At 55.3% G+C, this 21,665-nt stretch overlaps 12 protein-coding genes across 12 annotated transcripts; 6 read left to right on the forward strand and 6 right to left on the reverse strand.

The window, feature by feature from the left end:
- Positions 1 to 214: 214 nt before the first annotated feature.
- Positions 215 to 963, forward strand: C8Q71DRAFT_707154 (uncharacterized protein; the record flags this gene model as incomplete). Its single annotated transcript, XM_047920545.1, has 5 exons — positions 215 to 322; positions 378 to 454; positions 510 to 615; positions 676 to 709; positions 764 to 963. The coding sequence occupies 5 exons, from the start codon at positions 215 to 217 to the stop codon at positions 961 to 963; spliced, it is 525 nt and encodes a 174-aa protein (XP_047779388.1).
- Positions 964 to 1,156: 193 nt separating this feature from the next.
- Positions 1,157 to 2,211, reverse strand: C8Q71DRAFT_796608 (uncharacterized protein; the record flags this gene model as incomplete). Its single annotated transcript, XM_047925688.1, has 6 exons — positions 1,157 to 1,266; positions 1,318 to 1,508; positions 1,561 to 1,654; positions 1,712 to 1,828; positions 1,878 to 1,914; positions 1,972 to 2,211. The coding sequence occupies 6 exons, from the start codon at positions 2,209 to 2,211 to the stop codon at positions 1,157 to 1,159; spliced, it is 789 nt and encodes a 262-aa protein (XP_047779389.1).
- A 380-nt stretch (positions 2,212 to 2,591) lies between these two features.
- C8Q71DRAFT_796609 (IlvN-domain-containing protein) lies at positions 2,592 to 3,988 on the forward strand (the record flags this gene model as incomplete). The annotated part of the gene is made up of 8 exons (XM_047925689.1): positions 2,592 to 2,608; positions 2,662 to 2,721; positions 2,775 to 2,938; positions 2,994 to 3,159; positions 3,213 to 3,440; positions 3,494 to 3,553; positions 3,606 to 3,774; positions 3,827 to 3,988. The coding sequence occupies 8 exons, from the start codon at positions 2,592 to 2,594 to the stop codon at positions 3,986 to 3,988; spliced, it is 1,026 nt and encodes a 341-aa protein (XP_047779390.1).
- A 244-nt stretch (positions 3,989 to 4,232) lies between these two features.
- On the forward strand, positions 4,233 to 6,962 carry C8Q71DRAFT_591432 (uncharacterized protein). Its single transcript, XM_047919563.1, has 12 exons — positions 4,233 to 4,358; positions 4,410 to 5,057; positions 5,113 to 5,331; positions 5,379 to 5,513; positions 5,568 to 5,615; positions 5,666 to 5,803; positions 5,857 to 5,926; positions 5,978 to 6,050; positions 6,111 to 6,195; positions 6,251 to 6,322; positions 6,371 to 6,476; positions 6,532 to 6,962. Exons 1-12 carry the CDS (start codon positions 4,294 to 4,296, stop codon positions 6,664 to 6,666), a joined length of 1,794 nt encoding a protein of 597 aa, XP_047779391.1. The 5' UTR covers positions 4,233 to 4,293; the 3' UTR covers positions 6,667 to 6,962.
- A 460-nt stretch (positions 6,963 to 7,422) lies between these two features.
- Positions 7,423 to 9,084, reverse strand: C8Q71DRAFT_757251 (lipase/ esterase). Its single transcript, XM_047923674.1, has 4 exons — positions 8,376 to 9,084; positions 8,261 to 8,320; positions 8,030 to 8,192; positions 7,423 to 7,976 (listed from the first exon to the last, which is right to left on the reverse strand). Exons 1-4 carry the CDS (start codon positions 8,806 to 8,808, stop codon positions 7,541 to 7,543), a joined length of 1,092 nt encoding a protein of 363 aa, XP_047779392.1. The 5' UTR covers positions 8,809 to 9,084; the 3' UTR covers positions 7,423 to 7,540.
- Positions 9,085 to 9,165: 81 nt separating this feature from the next.
- Positions 9,166 to 11,253, forward strand: C8Q71DRAFT_591610 (Dor1-domain-containing protein). Its single transcript, XM_047919564.1, has 3 exons — positions 9,166 to 9,210; positions 9,265 to 11,113; positions 11,166 to 11,253. The coding sequence occupies exon 2, from the start codon at positions 9,273 to 9,275 to the stop codon at positions 11,028 to 11,030; it is 1,758 nt and encodes a 585-aa protein (XP_047779393.1). The 5' UTR covers positions 9,166 to 9,210; positions 9,265 to 9,272; the 3' UTR covers positions 11,031 to 11,113; positions 11,166 to 11,253.
- Positions 11,254 to 11,492: 239 nt separating this feature from the next.
- On the forward strand, positions 11,493 to 12,433 carry C8Q71DRAFT_706782 (uncharacterized protein; the record flags this gene model as incomplete). The annotated part of the gene is made up of 4 exons (XM_047920522.1): positions 11,493 to 11,609; positions 11,663 to 11,885; positions 11,932 to 12,140; positions 12,194 to 12,433. 4 exons carry the CDS (start codon positions 11,493 to 11,495, stop codon positions 12,431 to 12,433), a joined length of 789 nt encoding a protein of 262 aa, XP_047779394.1.
- A 780-nt stretch (positions 12,434 to 13,213) lies between these two features.
- C8Q71DRAFT_706701 (HCNGP-like protein-domain-containing protein) lies at positions 13,214 to 14,045 on the forward strand (the record flags this gene model as incomplete). Its single annotated transcript, XM_047920519.1, has 3 exons — positions 13,214 to 13,348; positions 13,417 to 13,627; positions 13,846 to 14,045. 3 exons carry the CDS (start codon positions 13,214 to 13,216, stop codon positions 14,043 to 14,045), a joined length of 546 nt encoding a protein of 181 aa, XP_047779395.1.
- A 37-nt stretch (positions 14,046 to 14,082) lies between these two features.
- On the reverse strand, positions 14,083 to 15,743 carry C8Q71DRAFT_900131 (uncharacterized protein; the record flags this gene model as incomplete). The annotated part of the gene is made up of 6 exons (XM_047928796.1): positions 14,083 to 14,453; positions 14,516 to 14,666; positions 14,792 to 14,975; positions 15,031 to 15,255; positions 15,319 to 15,395; positions 15,517 to 15,743. The coding sequence occupies 6 exons, from the start codon at positions 15,741 to 15,743 to the stop codon at positions 14,376 to 14,378; spliced, it is 942 nt and encodes a 313-aa protein (XP_047779396.1). The 3' UTR covers positions 14,083 to 14,375.
- A 391-nt stretch (positions 15,744 to 16,134) lies between these two features.
- On the reverse strand, positions 16,135 to 18,536 carry C8Q71DRAFT_707323 (general substrate transporter; the record flags this gene model as incomplete). The annotated part of the gene is made up of 14 exons (XM_047920554.1): positions 16,135 to 16,287; positions 16,340 to 16,494; positions 16,548 to 16,615; positions 16,668 to 16,861; positions 16,912 to 17,008; positions 17,069 to 17,082; positions 17,138 to 17,163; positions 17,216 to 17,466; positions 17,523 to 17,657; positions 17,711 to 17,798; positions 17,864 to 18,045; positions 18,119 to 18,231; positions 18,287 to 18,321; positions 18,467 to 18,536. 14 exons carry the CDS (start codon positions 18,534 to 18,536, stop codon positions 16,135 to 16,137), a joined length of 1,581 nt encoding a protein of 526 aa, XP_047779397.1.
- An 837-nt stretch (positions 18,537 to 19,373) lies between these two features.
- Positions 19,374 to 20,450, reverse strand: C8Q71DRAFT_707296 (proteasome subunit alpha type 5; the record flags this gene model as incomplete). Its single annotated transcript, XM_047920553.1, has 7 exons — positions 19,374 to 19,442; positions 19,515 to 19,610; positions 19,669 to 19,771; positions 19,828 to 20,192; positions 20,248 to 20,273; positions 20,329 to 20,373; positions 20,426 to 20,450. 7 exons carry the CDS (start codon positions 20,448 to 20,450, stop codon positions 19,374 to 19,376), a joined length of 729 nt encoding a protein of 242 aa, XP_047779398.1.
- Positions 20,451 to 20,648: 198 nt separating this feature from the next.
- C8Q71DRAFT_757268 (Endoribonuclease L-PSP/chorismate mutase-like protein) lies at positions 20,649 to 21,566 on the reverse strand. Its single transcript, XM_047923675.1, has 5 exons — positions 21,354 to 21,566; positions 21,191 to 21,291; positions 21,036 to 21,137; positions 20,824 to 20,966; positions 20,649 to 20,765 (listed from the first exon to the last, which is right to left on the reverse strand). The coding sequence occupies exons 1-5, from the start codon at positions 21,505 to 21,507 to the stop codon at positions 20,756 to 20,758; spliced, it is 510 nt and encodes a 169-aa protein (XP_047779399.1). The 5' UTR covers positions 21,508 to 21,566; the 3' UTR covers positions 20,649 to 20,755.
- Between the last annotated feature and the right edge of the window lie 99 nt (positions 21,567 to 21,665).

The raw sequence follows: 21,665 nt of genomic DNA on the forward strand, positions 1-21,665 counted from the left end.
TCTGCGTGTGATTATCTGCGTAGCCGATCGCGAATGTGTGCGGGTATGACGTGAAGAGGTCGAGGGGGAATCGGCATACCGAGTCTGCGTGATAGAACCGTCTGTAGGCGGGGGCGCAGGGCTGAGAACAGGCTGCGAAGCGGACTTTGCTCGAACAAGGATATAAGCAAAACGCGTTCCCCAAGCTGCACTCGACGACAGCATTGACGGCACCATGTCCAGCTCTGACGCTTCTCCTCTTCCAGATTTGCGCCGTGTGGTGACAGGCCACAATGATGCTGGCATCGCGATCGTTCGCTCTGACGGCACTGTACCTCGCAAAGTACGGTATACCTCCAATGATCTTTGTTTTTCACACTCACTGTTGGAGCCTGTAGGAATCTGGCTTCGCTGGGGTCAGCGGCAACCCGCTCTGGATTACGGATAAGGTGCCCACGGACGACAACACCGGCGAGTGCGTGTGTCGTTCTACTCTATGCTCAGCACGTGCCGTGTTGACAGTGCGCTAGTGTGGACGGGACAACAAGGACCGCCGACGGAGACCTTGGGTTATTCATGCACAACGGAACAGCGCTGCGGTACACCGATCTCGCTCCGGGTACGAGAGTGCCGATGGTACAGTCAGGGTCTCTGCTTTGCTGCTCGCAATCATCCTGATATGGGGTGTATGTACAGCATAGGACAACGTCTCTTGACTACAATGTCCTTAGTATGTGGTTCTGCTGCTAGGCGATGGTCATCAATTCACACAGTCCACAATCAGTCAAGGGGAAGATCATCCTGGAAATGGAGGATGGCAGCGAGACGCTCTTCGAGACTCCGGGCGACGTTGTGATCCAGCGTGGTACCATCCACGCATGGAGGAACCCGGGACCGGGGTGGACGCGATGGGTGACTGTGTTGGTCGATGCAAAGCCCGCTGTGGTTGGTGACAAGGTACTCGGTACAGAAATCAGGGCGTGAGTTGTCGCAGGTGAAACGAGCGTCCGTTTACCCAACCGCGCGTGTATTAAGCTTTGAAGGTGAGATATATATATATAGGAGTTTCCTCCGCGGTTCTGACGGTGCTCTCAGGCTTTCACAGAGACTTTCAGTTAGACGGGGAGCCGATGGAACCGGGGAAGGGCTGCTAGTCACATTGTATTTATATTTCGATTCACTGCAAATTGACGAATAGTCCTCCGTCTACAAGTAGCGACGCTCCCGTCACATACTTGGCTAGGTCGCTGCCGAGGAAGACAACAGGCCCCGCGATGTCGTCCGGCTCTACGTGCGCGGGTGAGTATCTGGTAGCATCGGGAATGAATTTTTACTCACGACCGAGGCGGCCTAGGCATGTCCTTTTGACCATAGCCTCGCGTTTCGCGTCGTCCGAGAGGTCCTCCTTGTTGATGTCCGTCGCGATTGTCCCGGGCAGGATGGCATTGGCACGGATGTTGTACTTGCCGAGAGCGACCGCGCAGCTCTGCATGAGCGATAGGATGCCGGCTTTTGTCGGCGTGTAGTGGCTGGCAGTCAGTCGTCAGAGGTGCGCTTCTTGGTTGACGGTTGTGTGCATACCATTGCAATTCGCCGCCTACGAGCGCGGATATTGACGAAATGCCGATGATGGATCCGCCCTGAGGCGTTTGGGATTTCATTTGGTTCGCTACGGCTGATGATAAATTTATGCCATCAGACTGAGGGTTTCCGCTGGCATATCGGTACCGACCTTGCGTTACGAAGAACGAGCCATCTAGGTTCACCGCCCGTGTGCGTTCCCAGGTAGCGTGGGGCATTGTCAGGAATTCTGCGAAGGGGCATATCCCAACATTGCTAACGAGTACATCTGCCGACCGTCAGCGATCCGCTTCCGCAGCTCATGTTTACGGTCCTACCTATGCGGCCGAACGCTGCGACGCCTACTTCAACGATCTATCGCCATCGAGTGGATGAGATGCGGACTTGGGGGAGCACGTGAGAGGGCCATACCTTGGACGAGGTGGCGGGATCGGCTATGTCACCGGGCGTTGTGGCTACCTTGCATTCCGGGAAGCGCTTCTCCACCTCCTCCTGCAGCGTACGGATCTCCGCCTCTGTCACCGCGTCGCCAAAGTAGTGCAGGATAAGGCCCCGTGCGCCCTGGTTGGCAGACTCGACCGCGCACGCGCGTCCGATACCGCGAGATGAGCCAGTAATGCACACCACCTTGCCTGAGAGAAGTCCCGCCATGATGATGCTGGGGTCTGGCTATTAGGGCGTGCATGAGCCCAGCTGCTATGTAGTCCGTCCAGTGCGCCAGAGTGCGCCTCGGTATCTGATTTCGCCATCATTTGAACCGTGCGTAGACAGGTCGCTGGGACTCTTCAGCCGTTCACTGACGTCGTAGGCACGGTCCGTGTGCTCCGCTTCCTGTCACAGGGACATTGCGCTATGTCCAAGAGGACACGGTGACCGTGTCATATGTGCAAAGAATCCTTGTGCAGAACATCCGGGTACCCGCTTGACGGTCCTGATGTCCGACGAGGGCAGCGAATACCGAATATATAAGTGAGTGGGCGCCGTTAGTTCCGTTTACAAGTGGTCCTTGTTACTCACCTAAGCACTCCAATATGCCGTCCGCAAAGATGTGAGTCGCATACACTTTGCTTGGTCCACCGGTGCTGACATACACATTCGTAGCTATTACGACCAAGATGCTGACCTCAATGTCCTGAAGGACAAGACCATCGTATTCCTTGGGTACGTATGATGTGAACCCCCGGCGGTGTCGTTTCTCACACATAGTACGACAGCTTCGGCAACCAGGGCGCAGCACAGGCCCAGAACCTGCGTGACTCTGGAATTCCCAACGAGCAGATTCTCATCGCGAACAGGCCCGATTCGTACGCAGAGGACGCGAAGGCGAAAGGCTTCAAAGTTGAGCATGACTTCGTGAAGGCCGCGAAGGCCGCCGATGGTGAGTGAGGTTGTTCTTCAACCAGAGGAGCAGCTGGTGAACCGGCGATTCGTAGTCGTCTTCATCCTTGTCCCCGACCAAGTCCAGCCACGAGTCTTTAACGAGACCTTCACGCCTAATTTGAAGGACACCGCGGCGATCGTCGTTGCCAGTGGCTACAATGTGTTCTTCAAGCTTCTCAAATTCAAGCCCACACAAGACGTCGTCATGGTTGCTCCTAGGTTTGTCGGGAAATTCCTCGCTGTGCACATCGATCACTGAGTAACGACACTAGGATGATCGGCTCCTCCGTGCGCAGTTTGTATGTTAAGGGCAAGGGTTTCCCTTGCTTCGTCTCGGTCGAGCAAGATGGTACCGGTAATGGCCTGGCAGTTGCGCTTGCGTTGTCCCGTGCCATCGGCGCAACCAAGGCTGGTGCGATCGACTCCTCAGTATACGAGGAGACTGCGATGGATCTCTTCGCCGAGCAAGCACTCTGGCCGAACATCATTATGTTGTTCAGGTGTGTATAGGACGTCCTCCGCTACAAGTCACACCTACTTACGCCACACCCAGAGAGGCCTTCAGTGTCCTCAAGGATGCAGGGTGCTCCGACGAGGCGCTCTGTTACGAGATGTGAGCTAGACTTGATAGTGTTCCTAGCATACCGTTGACCCTGTCCGTTTAGGTGGATGTCGAAGGAGCCTGCTGAGATTTTCGAGCGTGCAGCGGAGGACGGCTTCATCGCGCAATTAAAGCACCATTCCACTGTTTCGCAATACGGCCAACTGAGTGGCGCGCTTGCTCTGGATGGTACGGCAACACGGGAACACTTCAAGAACATCCTGCACAATCAGGTATTGGAGGAGCGTCACTCATTGTTGTGCATTTATTGAAGTCACGGTCCAGGTCCTGAACGGCAAGTTCAGCGGCGAGTTCACCAAGATCGAGGCCGACCTGGAGAAGGAGGGTGATGAGAACCCGCTGAACGTGTTGTACAAGAAGTCGGAGGAGACGGAGCTCGTGCAGGCAGAGAAGAGAGTGCGCTCGAGGCTTGCCAACCTCTTGTAGACATAGATGTTGTATCGAATACCCGTGTAGCTGTATCATAGGATACTGGATTGCAGAGGAATAGACCTTCGCTTCCCTGAGTGTGGCGCCAATCATGTTGGCATAGTACTTATAGTACTGCAGCCTCCGGCGGGCCTGAGTCTACGGGCGCTTGGACAGTTGTCTGGAGAGATGCGTGACGGCATGGGTGTGACATGGACGTGATCTTTGTCACAACTTGGCCCTGCGCCCGGGTGGCCGGCGACTTCGACTGTACCACACAGTGCTCAAAGTCCCACTCCCATTGTACCTTCATCTCGAGAAGCATGTCGTCTCTCAACGGTAAAATGGTTGTGGACAAGGAGAAATCTCCTGATAGGCGGTCGAAATCGTAAGTATTCCAATGTCATTACTGATAGGCTTGCTGGACGAAGTTTTGTAGGTCGCGAAACCACTCAACCGAGACGCATAGAACGAAACGTTCTCACCGGTCTCACTCGCGAGACAGGGATAGGCGCGACAAACGCGAAGACTACGATGATCGTCTCAAGAGCCACGAAAGACGCGACAGATACAAAGACCGGGACGACCGCCATGACAAAGAAAGGCATAGGGATAGAGATTATGACAGGGATCGAGACCGAGAGAGGCGTCGCGACCGCGATGGGGAGCGCCATCGCTCGGAGAAGGAAAGGGCGGAAAGCCGGCACAGTCACCGCGACAGGGAGCGAGACGAACGGGAGTCTCGAGACAGACGCAGAAAGCGAGACGAAGGGGAGGACGGCATAGATGCAGACGAACGTTTGAAGAGGAAGAGGCATGATGACGGCCCAGAGGAGTCGTCACTGCCTGCCCCTCCTGCGTCGGCGGGTCTTCCCCCTCCTCCCCCTCCAATGACGGACAGTCCTCGCCGTCGCAGAGACAGCTCACGGGAGCGTGACCGCAGGGCACCAAGAGCACGCGATCCTCGCGACGAATTCGACGACCTGCCGCGCTATCGCCGCGATAGGGAGAGGGAGCGTGAACCGAGCCTCAGAAGTCGAGGACCATCTGTGCCGATGGATGAGGTCAAGGATACTCCTCCAGTTAGGTGAGCATCGAGACCTCAGTGTTTCATCCGCGCATGTTTATATGCGATACCCTAGGCGGCCATCCCCAACCTACACAATGCCTAGCGAGGATCCTATGATGAATCCCGATGAACTGAAAGAGGACGACTCTGAAGCTCGGTCGGTATTTGTCTCTCAGCTTGCCGCACGACTCACGGCTCGTGACTTGGGTTACTTCTTCGAGGACCACCTCGGAGAAGGCTCTGTGATGGACTCCCGCATAGTAACGGATAGGATCTCGAGGCGTTCAAAGGGGTCAGTTTCTCGGATTTTCCCCTATGGCCGCACTGACATTTCTATAGAATTGGTTATGTCGAGTTCCGTACGGTCGAACTTGTCGACAAGGCTATCAATCTCAGTGGCACTGTCGTAATGGGTCTGCCTATCCAGATACAGCATACTGAAGCCGAGAGGAACAGACTCCATGCAGGAGACAGGTGCGGCGTTGGTTTGTATGCGTCTGTCCGACTAGTATTGACGGCGTGCGATAGCAACCTCAACCTTCCGCCTGGCGTCAGCGCCCCTCATGGCGGCATGCAGTAAGTTCGCTACCATATCATGTTACTCGCGTTTTAATAATCACCCATAGACTATATGTTGGGTCTCTTCATTTCAACCTCACCGAGTCCGATATCAAGCAGGTCTTCGAGCCCTTTGGGGAGTTGGAGTTCGTTGATTTGCATCGTGATCCTACTACGGGCCGCAGTAAGGGTTATGCGTTCGTGCAGTACGTAGTCTCCCACATACTTCTCCGTGACACTATTAACGAGGACATCACAGATACAAACGTGCGGAGGACGCCCGAATGGCCTTGGAGCAGATGGAAGGCTTCGAATTGGCGGGCCGTACTGTGAGTTTCTCGTCTATGTCAACCATCCAGGCTCCTGACCCTTTGGTCTAGTTGCGCGTCAACACAGTTCACGAGAAGGGGACGACGAAGTACACACAGCAGGACTCTCTGGATGAAGCCGGCGGTAATTTTAATGATTCAATGCCCCATCTTGGATTTGCCCGCTGACCTGGTTTGTTTTTAGGTGGTAATCTGAACGCAGCTTCGCGACAGGCGCTGATGCAGAAATTAGCCAGAACCGATCAGGCACCGGTACGGCCCCAACCAATGTCAGTCGGTTCAGCTTCTTGAGTTGCACAGCGACTTATCGTTGAGTTGTCGCAGTATGAAGCCTAACATTCCACAGGCCATGGAGTCTCGTTCTGTTTTGCTGAGGAATATGTTTGATCCCGAAGAGTATGTTTGCTCGTCTGTTCATACTAACCATTGTTGACTCTCTCGTAGGGAGACTGAACGTGACTGGGACAAAGATCTCGCTGAGGATGTCAAGAGCGAAAGCGAGTCAAAGTATGGTCCCGTTGACTTCATCAAAGTCGAAAAGGACTCTCAGGTAGGCGCATGCCAGGCATGCCAAGGGCATTGACCCGCTAACCTCCCACCTATAGGGCGAGATCTATGTCAAGTTCGATTCCGTCGACGCCGCCAAGCAGGCCATCCAGGGCCTCAATGGCCGTTGGTTCGGTGGGAGACCCATCACCGCTGCTTTCATCTCAGATGCCATCATGCAGGCCCATATGTAAACCGGTGGATGCAAGAGCAAGAGTACGATATCCTTCAATGCCGAGTACTGAATTTCTCTATGATACAGGTTATCGAGACGTACGATCGTATAGCCGCTGTTTCTGCTTCTATGGCCCATATCCGTTGTTCTGAAAGCCTATCTATGCTGTGCAGATAACATCGCCTCCTGAGGTCGTCCTCATCGGGGCATCAAAAACGGTAGTTTGATCAGAGGCAGGTGTATCACCTATGCTTGTTCAATGCGATTTCTTGGTCCACTTCTCAAAGTGACTCCTTTGTGCAGAACCGACTTCGATCTCGCACGAACACCCGCTCTAGGTGGAATCGTCCACACGCGTCGGCTTAAGCTCGCGGCTCGTCTTACAGCCTCGGCCCGTCTGCAAGCTCTGCCTCCTGAGTAGCTGCTGCGAACGGTGATGATATCTGTTCTCACTCCTTGACGAACAGTGACGCACACCAACTAGGAACCATGCGACTGGCTCCAACGGCCGCGGGATGCGTTTACATTGAGTACTGACGATGTGTCACTTATTCAGATTGCGCTACATGGATGGCAGCTTGACCCTCTTCGCCTGAGATAGGGTTGTGATCATGTTCATGCGCAGACTAATGTAACATCCATTTATGACTGTACAACCACCTTTTACATGTGCTAACCGATCCTTAGTGGAGGACCTGCTTTCCTACGATGTACCACCGTGAGCTCAAGCGGTGCCAAAGGCCTGTGCTGTTACGTTGACCGCATCGGTCACGAATCTCCTGCCAATCTCCAATACTCTGCACAGAACGGTCAGTCATACTGTCTGCCTTGAGCTGTTAATGTGCTTACCCTGAGGGGACGCAATATCGATTGTCAGTCAACATTGGCATGGACTACACGCAAGAGGACTCACCATCCATCGCCAATATAGGGTGCGGCGCCGTCTCATACAGCTTCACCTCGACGTCTACTCCTGCAGCCTTCATCTTGTTTGCGTACTCGATGCCCTCGTCCCGCAGCACGTCCAGGTCCATCACGGCGACCCAAGCTTTCGGCAGCTTCTTGAACGACTCTTCGGGTGCGAAGATGGGAGAGCTCTCCCAGGCGGTGCGATCTTTCTCGTTTGGAAGGTAGTTGTTCCGGAACCACAACATCCTGCCTGGGGTCAGCTGCACGGTGTTCGCGTTCTCCGCCCAGGACTTGTATGGTACGCCCGACGTCGTGGCGGTATTGTCGGTGACGGGAACTACCAAGAGCTGGAAGAATACGGGGATCGGAGGCACCGCTTGGACTGCTTTGTGGGCGACAACGGCTGCGAGGTTACCACCACTGTCCGACTTCAGCGGCTGCTCATGGTACGTGACGATAGCGGGTGGGTTTACCTGGACGATCCGCCCACGGCGATCTTTGTGGTGTCGATGTTCAGCTGTGCTTTACCGTTGGCATAGACCCACTGCAAGGTTTCTACGGCATCTTCAACCGCAGCGGGGTAAGGGTTCTCAGGTGCGAGCCTGTAGTCGACAGAGACCACGACGGCTTTCGCGCCTGTGATCGTGGTCGATCGTCAGAGACAACAGGATCGGAGTAGACGACGTGCTCGCAATGTAACTCACGCTTGCATATGTTGGTACAGAATGCATTCTCGGTGTTGATGTTGCCTAATGTCCAGCCACCTGGGCACCCTCATCTCAGCAGCGCAACATCATGAAGGTACGCGCAGACCCTTGCCTCCGTGGAAGTAGATGAGTACCGGCCAGCCCGCATCAGGCGCAGATCCCTCCGGGGTGAACACCCGTACGCTGAACTTGCCCAGTGGGATATCCTTGATGCTCCCGACCGGCAGGGGCTCCGAGGCGCCGTTGACGGGGCTGCCCTTGCGGACCGCGGGGTCCCAGGGGAGGAGATGGAGCGGGACCTGGTAGAGGGAGGTCGCGGTGTGGAAGGCTGCGAACTCAGGATCGAGCTTCTTCAGGATGTCGGGGTGGATGGGTTGGTGGATCTGGCCTTCTGCGTCCGTCATGATGATATGCGATCGAGGAAGGTAGGGAGGAAAGAGGAGGACTAAGAGAACGGAGCTTAAGGTCTTAGGTTGGTATATGTATAGGGTTGCGCTCGCTATCAGCTGAGACTCCTGGCTGAGATAGCATGCGTTCCTTTCCATACGAATGGCTCTGGAACGGCTTGCAATGGCCTTCACGGCCCGACATGACCACCTCCGACGTATGGTCGCATGTGCCGAGAAGCCTGGAATGCGAGTCGTTCCTGTATTGAGTTGCGTTATGACTCGATACCTACTCTTGACAAACGGTGCCAGTGAGGGCGCGCGCGCATTATGGAATGCTTGATTTAAGAACAGGAGATTGCCTCGAATATGAGCAGATATCCTGTATCAATGGTCATTGCGCACGAGTGCAACTTGCGTCGAGTGTAGACGTGCGCTTCGGGGAAGAGGTCGCAATGAATGCGCGCTTGTGGCGACTCAGAGAAGCGCGCGGGTATGAGCGCCCATTACAGCGACCTCAGCTCAGACTCGATCGTGTCGGAGGGAAAGCAGGTTCCAAACGTACGTCCGCTACAAACGATGTCATTGCCTCCATTTGATTCATTGTACTCTCAGTTGGCACAATGACGGACGCCTTAGTGGCAAGTATACCCGGGGAACCTGAGATACCCACCCTGCCAGAGCTGCTTGCTTCGACGGGCACTCTTCCCTTGTCGGTCTTGTCCTCGCCAGACACGTCTGCGTATCTTTCGCATCTTACAACTCTACCGCTATCCGAGCTTACGTCCCAGCCTGCAGAGCTTTCGTCGTCTTCTGCGCAGCTCACCAATGCGCTCACGACGCTATGCTACACGTCCTACCCGACCTTCCTCTCCATCCACTCGTCAACCTCCGCCCTCTCATCCTCGCTCTCTGCCTTCTCGTCTTCCCTCGATGCCCTCATCTCATCCCTCCCATCCCTGGAGTCCTCCGCACAATCCTTCGCCGAAGACACGCGCTCCATCCAGAAGGACAGGCGCAAAGCAGCGCTCGTCCTCGAGCACCACGACAAGCTGCACGACGTCCTCTCGCTCCCCACACTGCTCGACTCCTGCGTGCGGAACCACACCTACAACGAGGCGCTGCTGCTCGCACAGCACGCGGCGGGGCTCGCGGCGCGCTTCCCGGAGAACGCGCTCGTGCAGAGCGTCAAGGCGGAGTGCGACGCGCGCGTGCAGGCGATGCTCGGCCAGCTCCTGCGCATGCTCAGCGAGCAGGCGAAGCTCCCCGCGCTCTTCCGCGCGGTCGGCTTCCTCCGCAAGATGGACGTGCTCGACGAGCCCGAGCTCGCGCTCGCGTTCCTCACGGGCCGCGGCGTGTACCTCGACGGCCTGCTCAAGACGGTCGAGGTCGAGAAGAAGGGCGTCGAGGGAGACAAGGAGCGCGAGAAGGAGGCGTATGCGCGATATCTGAAGAAGTACGTCGACCTGTGGAGGGAGTGTGTGTATGATGTCGTCACGCAGTACACGACGATCTTCCTCGAGCGGGCGCCGTCGACGTCGAGGGCGGCGCCGACACAGTTGCACATGCTCCTCACGACTTTCACCGGCTTGCATCTGCAACGGCTCCTGGCACTCTTGCGCGAGACGCTCCCTCACATCCCGGACCCCTCCCTGCTCACGTCGCTCCTTACGCAACTCACGTACTGCGCGAACTCGTTTGCTCGGGTTGGCATGGACTTCAAGGGCCTACTGGCTCCCATCTTCATAGACGCGGTACGGATGGGCGTACAAAACGAGCTGGAGGGGGCAGCGGATGGGTGGTGTGACGCGCTGAAGCCCAGCACGAGCTACAAATTCAAAACGGCCTCCAAGAGGCCTTCGCGATTCATAGTCGCCGCCGCCGCCGCTTTGTCGCCTCCACTACCGACGGACACCCAACTGCAGGCGCTCTCGTCCGGGCCTCCGAACGTTCCACCGCCTATCCTTGTGTCGTATCCGCCGCTAGCGACATACACGAACGCTATCCTGACTGCACTCAATGGTCTGCGTCTGCTAGCGCCTGTCGAGTTACTGGACGACTTGTTACGTGCCTTGGATGCATCCTTGGCGCGCGGACTCGGTACACTGCTGAGTCTTGCTCGGGATCGGCCATGGACATCCGAACCGAAGTATATGCCCGTAGAAGACGAAGATCAGAAAGAGATCGAGACTCTCAAGTCAGCGGGGACGGTGTATGTGAAGGTGTTCGTTCCGTTTCTGAGGAGGGCATTGGTGGAGGGCGTGTATGGGGTTAAGATGGGCGAGGTGGATGTGTCTCCCGGCGAAGACCTCCACACTGCACTGAAGGAATGGGAAGGCTGGCGCGCCGATGTGGATGGTGAGACTACAGAAGGACAGTGAATATAGTTTTTGCCGCTACCGAGTGTGATACCTGCTAAGATTACAATTGAGTATGCACCTATCCGGGCAGAATGCGCCTTGAGGTGCGTGTTGTGATCCTCGATGCATGTCCAGATGATCTGACAAGTCGTTTAGGCAGCGATGTCCAGGACAACCAGCTGCGTCCAGACATATATACAAGGACGACAAGTGTGCATTGATATGCCAATGCATGTACTGGGTACCTGGCAGTGTTTGTTCTGGCATCCGAGGAGCGTGCGCGCGTGTCCCGCCACCCGGTGGCACGGCTGTCATCCGTAGCGCATCTCCTGCCAGACGGTCTGCAGTCTGCGACGTCACCAAGCGCAATGACGTCGCTGCAAATGGCAGTCGCCTCGAGTATATGTACAGACGATGTTCTCGGCCACACCGCACATCTCTTTCTCCCATCCACCACTCACGAAACACCGATTATCTGCGGACATGGGCAACCACGTCTCTCGAGCCCAGTACCTCACTCTAGGGTCTTTCGTCGTCAACTTCGGCACGCAGCTGTACGGCATGCTCACAAGTCCCAACATGAAGGAAGTCGCAGACCGGGTCAGATAAATCAGCTCATTACTGTCGCTTATGCCCGACTGACAACTCTCTAGAACCACTACGCCTTCTCCCCGAACCCATGGTTCATCTCTGCGTTCTTCTCCGGACAAGTCGTCCTGCAGTTGGCCTGGATCCGCAAGCTCTTCTCCCTGAACCCTGCAGGATATGAGAAGATCGGCGCTGGTGATACAAACGGGGTCACCGCCGAAGAAGTCGCGTCGGTCCAGACCGCGACGGAGTATGCACCCATCTACGCGCTGGGAAACCTCTGCATTGGTCGGTCGCCTCGTAGTGCTTGTTTCGTACGCTCACCACCGAACAGCCGGGTGGCTCTTTTTCTGGCTGCGCGAGGAGTTTACGGCGTCGCAATTCCTAGTCACTATCAACTCATTCGTCCAGCTCGCTGCTGTGGCTCGTCTTCCGCCTGTCACGCCGGGTAGCTCGAGGCTCACGGTTTTGACCCACCTGGTTGCAAAGACTTTCGCGGGTATCGGAGTCCTAGACCTACTCGACAATGGGGGTGTGATGAGTGTACGTATGGACCGTTAACACTAGACGTCTTCATCTGAACATCCGTTTTGTAGCGCTATACGGCACCACCGTCGAAACTCGTCAAAGGCCTCACGTACGCACTCTTCCCTCTTGCAACGGCCGTCTCTACGCCGTTCTTTGGCCTGACTCTCCTCTATGATGTCGTGGGAGTCTGTGTTGGCCAACGTAACGTACTTGGCGCGAGTGGTTGGAGTACTGGACTTGGTTGGACGGCTGGGGCAATGGGTACCATTGTTGTTATCAAGACGCTCTTCACGCAAAAGGTTTTGTAAAGGGAGGTTAAAAATGTACGATAGTCGTGGACGGTGTGTGGTGGTCTATACATGATGAATCAGGACCCGGGTGTAGTGCGTTCTTGTGTCGTTTGACAACTGCAGGCCCCGAACTCACGAGAGTCACTGGTTGATCTACTAGACCTACCAAATCAGGCCCGGAGCCTGAGGAGGACGCGATTACGTAATTTTCCGCTCAGTATGCAGCCTCGGAGGTCGTTCCTGGTCTTGTTCACGCACCACTACCGAATTGTGGCATTCATTGCAATCGCCATGCTTAAGGGTGCGCATACGGCCATCTATTTTCTTCCATCATATGCTAAAGGCCCTCGCAGGACTAGTTGCCTACGATGAAGATTCCCAGAGTGACCGCGAAGACTATGCGGGAGACTCGCAGAAGAAGAGAGTTCATGTAAGAGCAGCCATCCTCTCCTCGCTTTCCCGCCGTTTCCCTCCTCCTGCGCTGTTTCTTTCTGCTGGGTTAGGACAAGCCAACGAAGGCGCGTGCTGACGTCCAACCAGAAGCCGGTGAGTGCACCGATCCGCACATGACCTACCTCAGTATGTCCGCAGAAACTGAACTTTGCTGCAGCACACGGACAACCGCGCGCATCCTCTTCGAGCGGCGCACAAGTCGTAATTCGACGCCCAGCACACGTCAAGTTGCGCCCCCGTCTGCGCCGCCAGTTCTCAGACAACGCCGAGGGTGAGGTCACAGAGTCGGCCCCCGCAGAGCCTTCGGAGTCGGGTGACCTGCCGGACACTGCTTCACGCATGACTATGCACGATGAGGAGGGGCCGGACGACGAGCTTACCCAGATACGGAGGCTCCTGCGACCGGCCGAGATTCCTGGGGTGGAGGACTGGGGCATACCGCCGCCGCCGCCGTCGGCGCCGTGTGACTCAGCATTGGAGGTGCGTCCCATACAGACTTTGTATGGTGTCAACCATGTATGCTCATGTGTTATGTTACTGCATGTCAGGCAAAACTCACGCAGTTCATGTCCCTCAAACGAGACCCGAATGACCCCAAACACTTCAACGACTCCCTCATGTCGAACCGCTCCTTCCGCAACCCGCACCTGTACACGCGGCTGGTGGAATTCGTGGATGTCGACGAGCGCGCGACGAACTTCCCGGAGGAGCTCTGGGACCCGACGGACGTGCGAGAAGAGTGGTACGCGGACCGCATCGGTAAGTCCCCTATGTCGTGTGTCGGGCTGTTGTTCATGCATTTTCCTCGTCTTGTCGGGCGCGCTGCTCTCGTGTTTCGTCCCTTCTGGGCCGACATACTCCTATATGTGCATGTCATACCCCCCCCCCCCCCCCCCATCCCTGTGCCGTCCCTCCCGCCCTCGTTTCCTGACGGCCCTGGTTCATGCGCCGGCCTCTTGTGTTTCCAACACCGACAGCCGAAGCACAGAAGGCGCGCTCGGAACAGCAGTCTACACAGGACGGCAGCGCAAAGCGTACTAAGATCGACTTTGCGTCGTCCTCCCGACGTCCGGCAGCCGCTGCTCCTCAGCGAACTGAGCAGCGGTCAACAGGCCTTCGCGGTGGTGTGCTCGGAAATGGGTATGGAAGAGGTAGAGGGAGGCTTCGATTTGGATAATCCAGCGCGTTGAACTTTCTGTCTGTTAATCCTATAATTTTTCATTGGCTTCGTTGCTACGTTATTCACTGTGTTGGCACGCTTCATTGGCACGGTCGTATGTCAAGAAGTTAGCGAAAGGCCGACAGCATCTCGCGCGGAAGCACTCGAATAAAGCAATATTCACGACCGAAGCCAAGATGTGTACTGTTGCATAAAAACACAGCGTGTTTGTCAATACCGTCAACGTCGTGTAAGTAGTAAATACACAACCCGACGCTTTCCGAAGAGACATTTCCTCGGTCACCAGTGAGCGTATCGTACAGCCAACTTTCGACTTCGACTACTAAATCAATGTGCTTCTACGTCCTCGACAGTCTCGTAGAACTCTTTGACCAATCGTTTCTGCGCGTCGACGCCTTTCTCCGTCTGGTGATAAAGCAATGCCCACTCAACAAGATGCACGGGTAGTCACAGGAAGGGGGACATACCTCTGTATCGCCGATGGCACGGATGACGAAGTGCTTCCTACCCTTTAGCCACGCTTCGGATGCTACGTTGTCCAGAGGTGTGCCGTGCGCGCCAGCGAGGAAGCAGCCGGCCTCTTGAGCTATCACGGAACCCGCACAAACATCCCAGGGCCTAAGCAATGGCATCTCAATGGATATGAAGATGCTGCCTTTCTTTTGGGACTTACCAACACCCGATCTCCCTGCAGAAGCGATGTCAACACCGTGTCAGAATCTACTACAAAGGGCAGTATTTACCAGTAGATGTCCATACCACCTTGGGCGACCATGGAGAAGTTGAGCGCTGCACTGCCGAGGGAACGCAAGGAGTGGGCCATCCGCCCACCCACTACCCCTTCCTTGGGATTTCCTGCAAGACGCTTGAAGGAGTCGCCTTTGGCACGAACTATGTCATTTGAGCGGTCCGAACCCCATTCGATACCTGGCAGGGTAACGGTAATGAGTCGTGGAGTCTCTCGATCCTACTCAGCACGTACCAATGAGGGCTTGGGAGAGCGACGGCAACGGACGAGGGAACGCAAGCGGGAGTTTCGCGGGAGCACGGCTGCCTTGCGTCAGGTACGCCCCTTGACCTTCGATGGCAGTGTACAATTGCTCTAGGAACGGGTTGTAGATGACACCGAGGACGGAGACCTTCTTGTAAATGAGGCCGAGGGAGATGCAAACGTGCGGGAACCCGTGCACGAAGTTGGTCGTCCCGTCTGTTATCATGTAACCGAATTTTCCTGAGTTCCTATCTGGCCGGAGTTTGCTGGTACACTTACCAATAGGATCAACGCAGAAGGTGGGCTCGTCCGACAGTGGCGGCCTGGAGCCCGCGGCGTAGGACTCCTCACCTATACTGATGTATCCCGCCTGATGAGCCTTCAATGCTACACCACGCTATCACACCAGAGGAGACGATGAACAGCCCTTCACGACTGAGGCAATATTCAGAGCAGACACTCGAGGATGGGACCTACAACTTGAAGTCGGGGTATTTGTTCCCAAGCTCCTTCTTCACCAGCTCTTCTACCTTCACGTCGTACTCAGTTACAAGGTCCACCGAGTTCTTCTTCTCGTCCACATTGCCGGAGGATCGAATGGCTTGCGAGCCTTGCAGGATTAGCTCACCGGCGGTCCGGGCGAGCTTGGTGGTGAAGTCGAGGATAGACTGTAGATCAGCCGCAGAGAGCTCAGTCGAGGGCATCGTTTTACGGTAGTAGCGCAGTACAGGTGGCTGGTCGGAGAGTGGACGAGACGTGTGTTGCAATGACACTTCATCGCGATAGCACACTCAGGTCCGGATATACAGCTACTGACGCCACCGATCGTGGCCACGTTCGATTAGAAGACACGTTCGCGGTGATCAAACTCATCAATGACATCAGTTCGCATGTGGTTCCAGTTGTATGATCTGTATCTAGCTCGCAAGTAGTAAGTAGCAAGTATACTCGCATACATACATGCACATCTTGTGGTACATCGTCACACATATGACGGATAATGCGCCTACTAGTAGTCCTCATACAGCAATGCTTCCGCGACTGATGTGCAAGCGTAGGGCTATAGTCCTCCCCAAAGTATCTGAGCGCGAGAAATTATGCTTGGCTCGACGCCTCTGATTCATCCTTCTTCTCCTGGACTTCTACCATTTCGGCTGAAACAGACGCTTTGTCGTGAATATGCTTCTCACTGGGACGCCATTTGCGCGAGTTCCACGGCTTGACACCGGACCGGTACAGCTCGTCCACCTATTAACATCCATGTCAGAATAGAACTTGTGGCGACAGACATTCAACGTACCTCCTCAAGCGTGAGGCCAACCGTCTCAGGAATGAACAGGTAGGTATAGAGCCAACCGAAGATCAGCATGCCGAAGAAGATCAGCAGGATGAGAGGGCCAATCCGCGCAGCGATGCGTGGTGACCAGAAACTCAGGAGGAAATTCCACACCCAGTCTATTATTCACAGTCAGCAACAGCGAGAGGGCGGATTTGGACTGTTCGCTTACTCGCAGCGCTGCCCAGCGCGATACACTTTGGTCTCACTCGGAGGGGGAAGCTTTCTGCCAAGTATACCCTTATCATGACATGAGGCGGAGGCGTAGTCAATAAGGATTGGAAAAACTGACCAAGGCGTCGGCCCCCAGAAGGCACCGTACGTGAATACGTGCATGATCGCGAACGCGATGAGGACGTCTCCGCCTTGCCGATTGCGCGGCGTGAGCTCACTGACGGGTGTTCCCGAAGGCGCGAGCATGAAGTGTCCTGCGAGACCCGCGATGACCGCACAGACGGCCTCGAGCAAGGCGCCGACGAGGAGAGACTACATCGCCTGGTGTCAGAAAAGTTGAGCAGGACTGCGTCGGAACGTACCCTTCGACGACCCCAAGCATCGATGAAGTAGAGGGCAGGGAACACTCCTGCTACAGCCACCGCCCCGAGAATGGTTTGGATGACATACGGAGACAGCCTATAGGATTCGCAATTTCGTTGGAAAAACACCTATAGATCAGGCCAGGAAACAACGTACTGAGTACCAGCGCTCTGAAGAAGACATGGTGAGCGATTGGCGAAGCGTCGAGGAGTGGCCAACACATACCTGGAAGAACGTATCGCCATAATAGACTGGAAGCTCCCGTTGAGAACCACACGTACGGATTGTGACAAGTTGACTCACAGTAGAAGTTCTGTCCGTTCAGTTGTTGGATGAACTGAAGCATCATGCCGTTGATCGTCCGCTTCCACAGCATGTTCCGCTTGGAGAAGCATTCCATCCAGGTCACTTTCCCGCCTTCATTCTCGGCTCTAATACCGTACTCAAGTTCCTCGATCGCTTCTTGTACAACTGGGTCGTCTTCCGGAAGGCCATTGAGCTCTGCTACGACAGTCACGGCTTCGGCTTCTCTGCCGGTGCCTAGGAGATGACGTCTACGAGTATCGTCAGACAAAACTATTGGGTAGCGAGCGACCATAGTAAAGCTCACGGTGACTCGGGGAGGAAGAATATCCCTGAGATAAGAATAAGGCCCCATAAGATCTGTAAACCTATGGGGATACGCCACGACGCAGAGCCGCTTATGTTGTGTGTGCCCAGCTCGATACAATCGCTGATAAATATCCTGGAGTCGCACATGAGCCATACAGTATCTCCACAAAAGCTGCGGACACGCACCCCATAAAGATCTGGACCTGATAAACAACAATGAGAGCTCCTCGGAAGGCCTTGGGCGCGGTCTCGCCATTATACAGAGGGACGAGCGCTGCAGCAACGTTAGATATGTTCCCACAATTCATGCTAATATATGCTCAATGATCCGAAACATACCTGACAAGCCTCCCACGCCCAAACCAGACACGAAGCGACCAAAGACGAGCTGCGCAAGCGCACGGTTCGTCGCTGTCTGGATGACGGTGCCAACGGTGAAGATCGCGGACCATATGATGATGGAGCTACGCCGTCCGAAGCGATCCGCTGTGAACGCCTGCGCGATCGCCCCCACGATCGTGCTAATTGCCATCAGTGAGAAGCGGGTCGACACACTCGACAACAACCTCGATCTGGAGATGAGGATGTACGTACCCGACGGAGAGCAACGACGTGATGATCGACTGTCGCGAGCTGGATAGATACGGGACGCCGTCAGAAGCGACTTGCCCGAAACGAGCAGCGAAGTCGGTCATGATTAGGCATCCCTAGTGCCAGTGACCCTCAGCGAACACGAAGATCATCGGTAACAGAAGAACCCACCGAGATGACCCCCATATCATAGCCGAAGATGAATCCTGTTCAGTCAAACTCTGTCGACAACAGTTGGTCAACGTATTCCTCTGTATAGATTGTTCAAGAACTCACAATTGGAAATATGCTCGGGGATAACGGTTAATCGCGCACCTCCTGCTCATCCCGTGAGAGGCCTTCCCATTATACTGGCAATCAACTCACCGAATGCGACGAAGCCTGCAAGCAGGATCGCCCTGTGGTTAGTAGGCACACCCATCGTGCCTGCGTATTCGAGTTCGCGAGTTAATGATCCTCAGTCCAAGGTTCGACGGGACACGATTTGAATGTCATGTGGACCCGCAACTATATACCATACAACCAGCGTGGAGTAACCTGAACTCCAGTGGGACCGGAGTTCCGTCTCTGCAGGCCTGCTTAGTGAAGACTGTACTTCGCAGCAATGAATAGCACACTCTGGGAGCAAGAAGGCCTTCGAGCCCTCGGCCGCTGGTGGCTCTGCGTCTCCTCGTCGGCACTCGACATTCGCGTGGAGCCAGAGCTACAGATGCCGTCGCCCCGACGCCCCATCGACTTCGAGGTTTGTGTGATCACATGGCGCAGATTATGTGTTTGTTACTTGCGTTGTGGTGGTGGTGGTGATGGTAGTACTGTCTGGTGTCTTCCTACTACCGATAGACAGCCAGACACTGTTGAAGGCGGCCGGACGCAATGCTTCATCTTGCTTCTCGCCATACAAATGGAAGGGCTGCGTCCAAGTGATAAGTAAGACGGGCCTCCGTGAGAGGAACTCACGATGCGAAGGTGGTCAGTTGCCACAAGACATCAAGCATGCAGTAACTTCGTCGGCCCGCTTGCTTCTAGCTAGGAAGGACACTGGTGAAGAGAGAGGAGGACTCTCTCACTGCCAAACGTCACTTCGCTCGTCACCAGCTGATTTTGGAACATCGTATTGTATCTCTGTGTACTCCACGTCCTAAGAAGTCGATATCGCATGCCTTCATAAGTTTCCGGTGTTGGCGGAAGTCAGGCATCAAACTGTGCTGGTGCAAGATAGCTGATAGGTCAGAAAAGTATGACAGTAGAGTCCCAGTTGTTACATAGCATCGACAATCTCCTTTAGCCTCACTTCGTCTAGGATTTCGAACCCTGCCTGCGGTGTGACCTGTCCGCAGTGTCAGCCGACCACTCGCGCGACTGAATGGAGAAGCAAGATGATACTCCGCACAGCACATACCTGAGCAAGCTGAACGTTATGGTGGTCCAGCTTTTCCTCCATGACTTGTTTCAGCACACGTAACGTCAGTGTCTGAGCCTCCCGCAGTGTCATTTGCTAACAAAGTTACGTTCAGTAAACAAGTCAGTGTGCGCGTGCCAAATACACAACGCACGCTATGCCATTTGTCCTGGAGTTCAGTCTGTGCGGCTTCTGACCCAGATCCGATCGCTTTTGCCTCGTATCGCACGAAGGTACCAGAGGGGTCGGTGTGAAATCTGGCAGCCTATTGTTAGCAAGCACAGCGTGAGTGTATGGCGGAACAGCAGCATACAGTTGAGGCCCGAGTTCGTCGATTCCCGCAATGAGGAGGGCAACACCGAATGGCCGACTCATCATGGCATCCTCGTCGTGCACACTCTCTCCGAAGCGCAGAGCCAGATCGCACACCGCCTGCGTCACGCTCTCCACCTTGATGCGCTCGTCGTATGTGAAGGCATGGTTCTGGGATGTTACTCGGGCATGGTCGATCATTGTGCGTGCGTCGGCGGTGAGGCCAGACATTGCGCATCCGAGGTGGCCATCAATCTCCATGATCTTCTCGATGGAGGACGACTCCAGGAGTGGTGACTGTACGCGCTTCTCCACTGCGAGCACGACGCCCTCTGGTGTCTTCACGCCGACTGTAGTTGAGCCGAGCTATATGGGCATAGGGCAGTGAGCGAGTGGCGATCACAGCAGAATGTATGCGCACCTTGATGGCCTCAATCGCATACTCCACTGAGAGAACACCATTCGACTCCTGGAACGCTTCATAGAACTTGGTTGTACATACCTTGGAACAGCCGTCCCTCGGGAGAGAAGGTGTTGACGCCACGGTCTATGCGAGGCCATGAGTGCGATGTCGTTCAGCACGGGCCATTCAAGCGCACCATACTCAGATCTTGTCAAGAACATGGCTCAGGAATTGGAGGACGCGTAGAGAGAGATGGATGGAGAGGCTTGCGTACGCGGTGTGCTGAGCGCGCTGAAGGGCAGCAGGCGCCGAACGCGCGTCGCGTAGCACGCGTATCTAACCCTAACCTCGAATCTCGTCCGTACGCCGCCCCAGAAGAAGCTCAGGCTGCTTGCAACGAGGAGATATAGTACACTGGAGAGGGCTAAATTTTATACAATTTGCACTGCACAGAACTATCGTACACAGCAGCAAGGGGTCTTATGTGGTGCACAACTTCTACAAACGCGGCGACGTCCCAGTCGTCTCAGGCAAGGCTACGACACTGTCAGCTCTCAGAACGAACGAGAAGAAGGTTTTATATAATTCACATACCTGACAATGCACTCAATCTCAAAGCGACCATCGAGCGGCAGACGTGCCACCTGCACCGCCGACCGCGCGGGCTTGTGACCGCCGAAGAACTCAGCGTAGATAGCGTTCATGGCTGCGAAGTCATTCATGTCGGCGAGGAAGACCTGACAACAACGTATCATAAGCGCCACGACCATGATACTGGTACGAAAGAGCAGCATGCGTTGACGTACCGTGGTCTTCACCACCTTGTCAATCGTCGCCCCGCCAGCCTCGATGACTGTCTTCATGTTCTTGAGGGCCTGCTTCGTCTGGGCCTCAACACCACCGTCCACCTATTAAATCTCCAGTCAGCAATGCGTCTCACGACCTTACTCAGAGGACATGCCAGCTTTCCGGTCGCAGGGTTGATCCCGAGGGAGCCGGAGGCGAAGAGCAAGTTACCAGCCTTTATGGCCTGGTTGTACGGGCCAACGGCCGCGGGAGCATCTGCAGGACACGCGTTATCAGCAAGCAAAGCGATGCGTGCGAACACGTCGACCCCGGCTCACCAGGAGTCGAAACGATGGACAGGGACATCTTGCGGATAGGGACGAAGCTGGGGGCGAATCGTTGGGCGGTGGTGAGGTTCTGGACAGCTGAGCGACTTGCTCTGTGCAGGGGAAGACAAGCGGCAGCGGTGGCGCAGCGAGCGATCGATTGCATCCGGACTGGACTGGCTGGATCAGCGTTTGGTCAGCGTCCCGGATGGCAGCGGTCTGCCCGAGTCAGGGCGTCCGTGGCACTTCGCGATGTTCGCGCGATGAGACACGATCACGTGGTACGCGTATGCACAACGGTTGTCGTTCTCCCGTCGCTCAAAT

This window comes from Rhodofomes roseus (assembly GCF_022264815.1).
Source record: "Rhodofomes roseus strain CIRM-BRFM 1785 chromosome Unknown C8Q71scaffold_9, whole genome shotgun sequence".
NCBI classification, from domain to species: Eukaryota; Fungi; Basidiomycota; class Agaricomycetes; order Polyporales; family Fomitopsidaceae; genus Rhodofomes; species Rhodofomes roseus.

Excerpts from the sequence above, each read along its gene's own strand:
- C8Q71DRAFT_591432 (XM_047919563.1), top strand. The coding sequence starts at position 4,294 with ATGTCGTCTCTCAACGGTAAAATGGTTGTGGACAAGGAGAAATCTCCT. Across the intron at positions 5,514-5,567 it reads AGACTCCATGCAGGAGACAG|CAACCTCAACCTTCCGCCTG; the intron begins GTGCGGCGTTGG and ends GGCGTGCGATAG. Across the intron at positions 5,616-5,665 it reads GCCCCTCATGGCGGCATGCA|ACTATATGTTGGGTCTCTTC; the intron begins GTAAGTTCGCTA and ends AATCACCCATAG.
- C8Q71DRAFT_757251 (XM_047923674.1), bottom strand. The coding sequence starts at position 8,808 with ATGGAAAGGAACGCATGCTATCTCAGCCAGGAGTCTCAGCTGATAGCG. Across the intron at positions 8,321-8,375 it reads ACTCATCTACTTCCACGGAG|GTGGCTGGACATTAGGCAAC; the intron begins GCAAGGGTCTGC and ends GAGGGTGCCCAG. Across the intron at positions 8,193-8,260 it reads CTGTACCAACATATGCAAGC|GCGCGAAAGCCGTCGTGGTC; the intron begins GTGAGTTACATT and ends CCACGATCACAG.
- C8Q71DRAFT_591610 (XM_047919564.1), top strand. The coding sequence starts at position 9,273 with ATGACGGACGCCTTAGTGGCAAGTATACCCGGGGAACCTGAGATACCC.
- C8Q71DRAFT_757268 (XM_047923675.1), bottom strand. The coding sequence starts at position 21,507 with ATGCAATCGATCGCTCGCTGCGCCACCGCTGCCGCTTGTCTTCCCCTG. Across the intron at positions 21,292-21,353 it reads GTCCATCGTTTCGACTCCTG|ATGCTCCCGCGGCCGTTGGC; the intron begins GTGAGCCGGGGT and ends CGTGTCCTGCAG. Across the intron at positions 21,138-21,190 it reads ACCCTGCGACCGGAAAGCTG|GTGGACGGTGGTGTTGAGGC; the intron begins GCATGTCCTCTG and ends GAGATTTAATAG.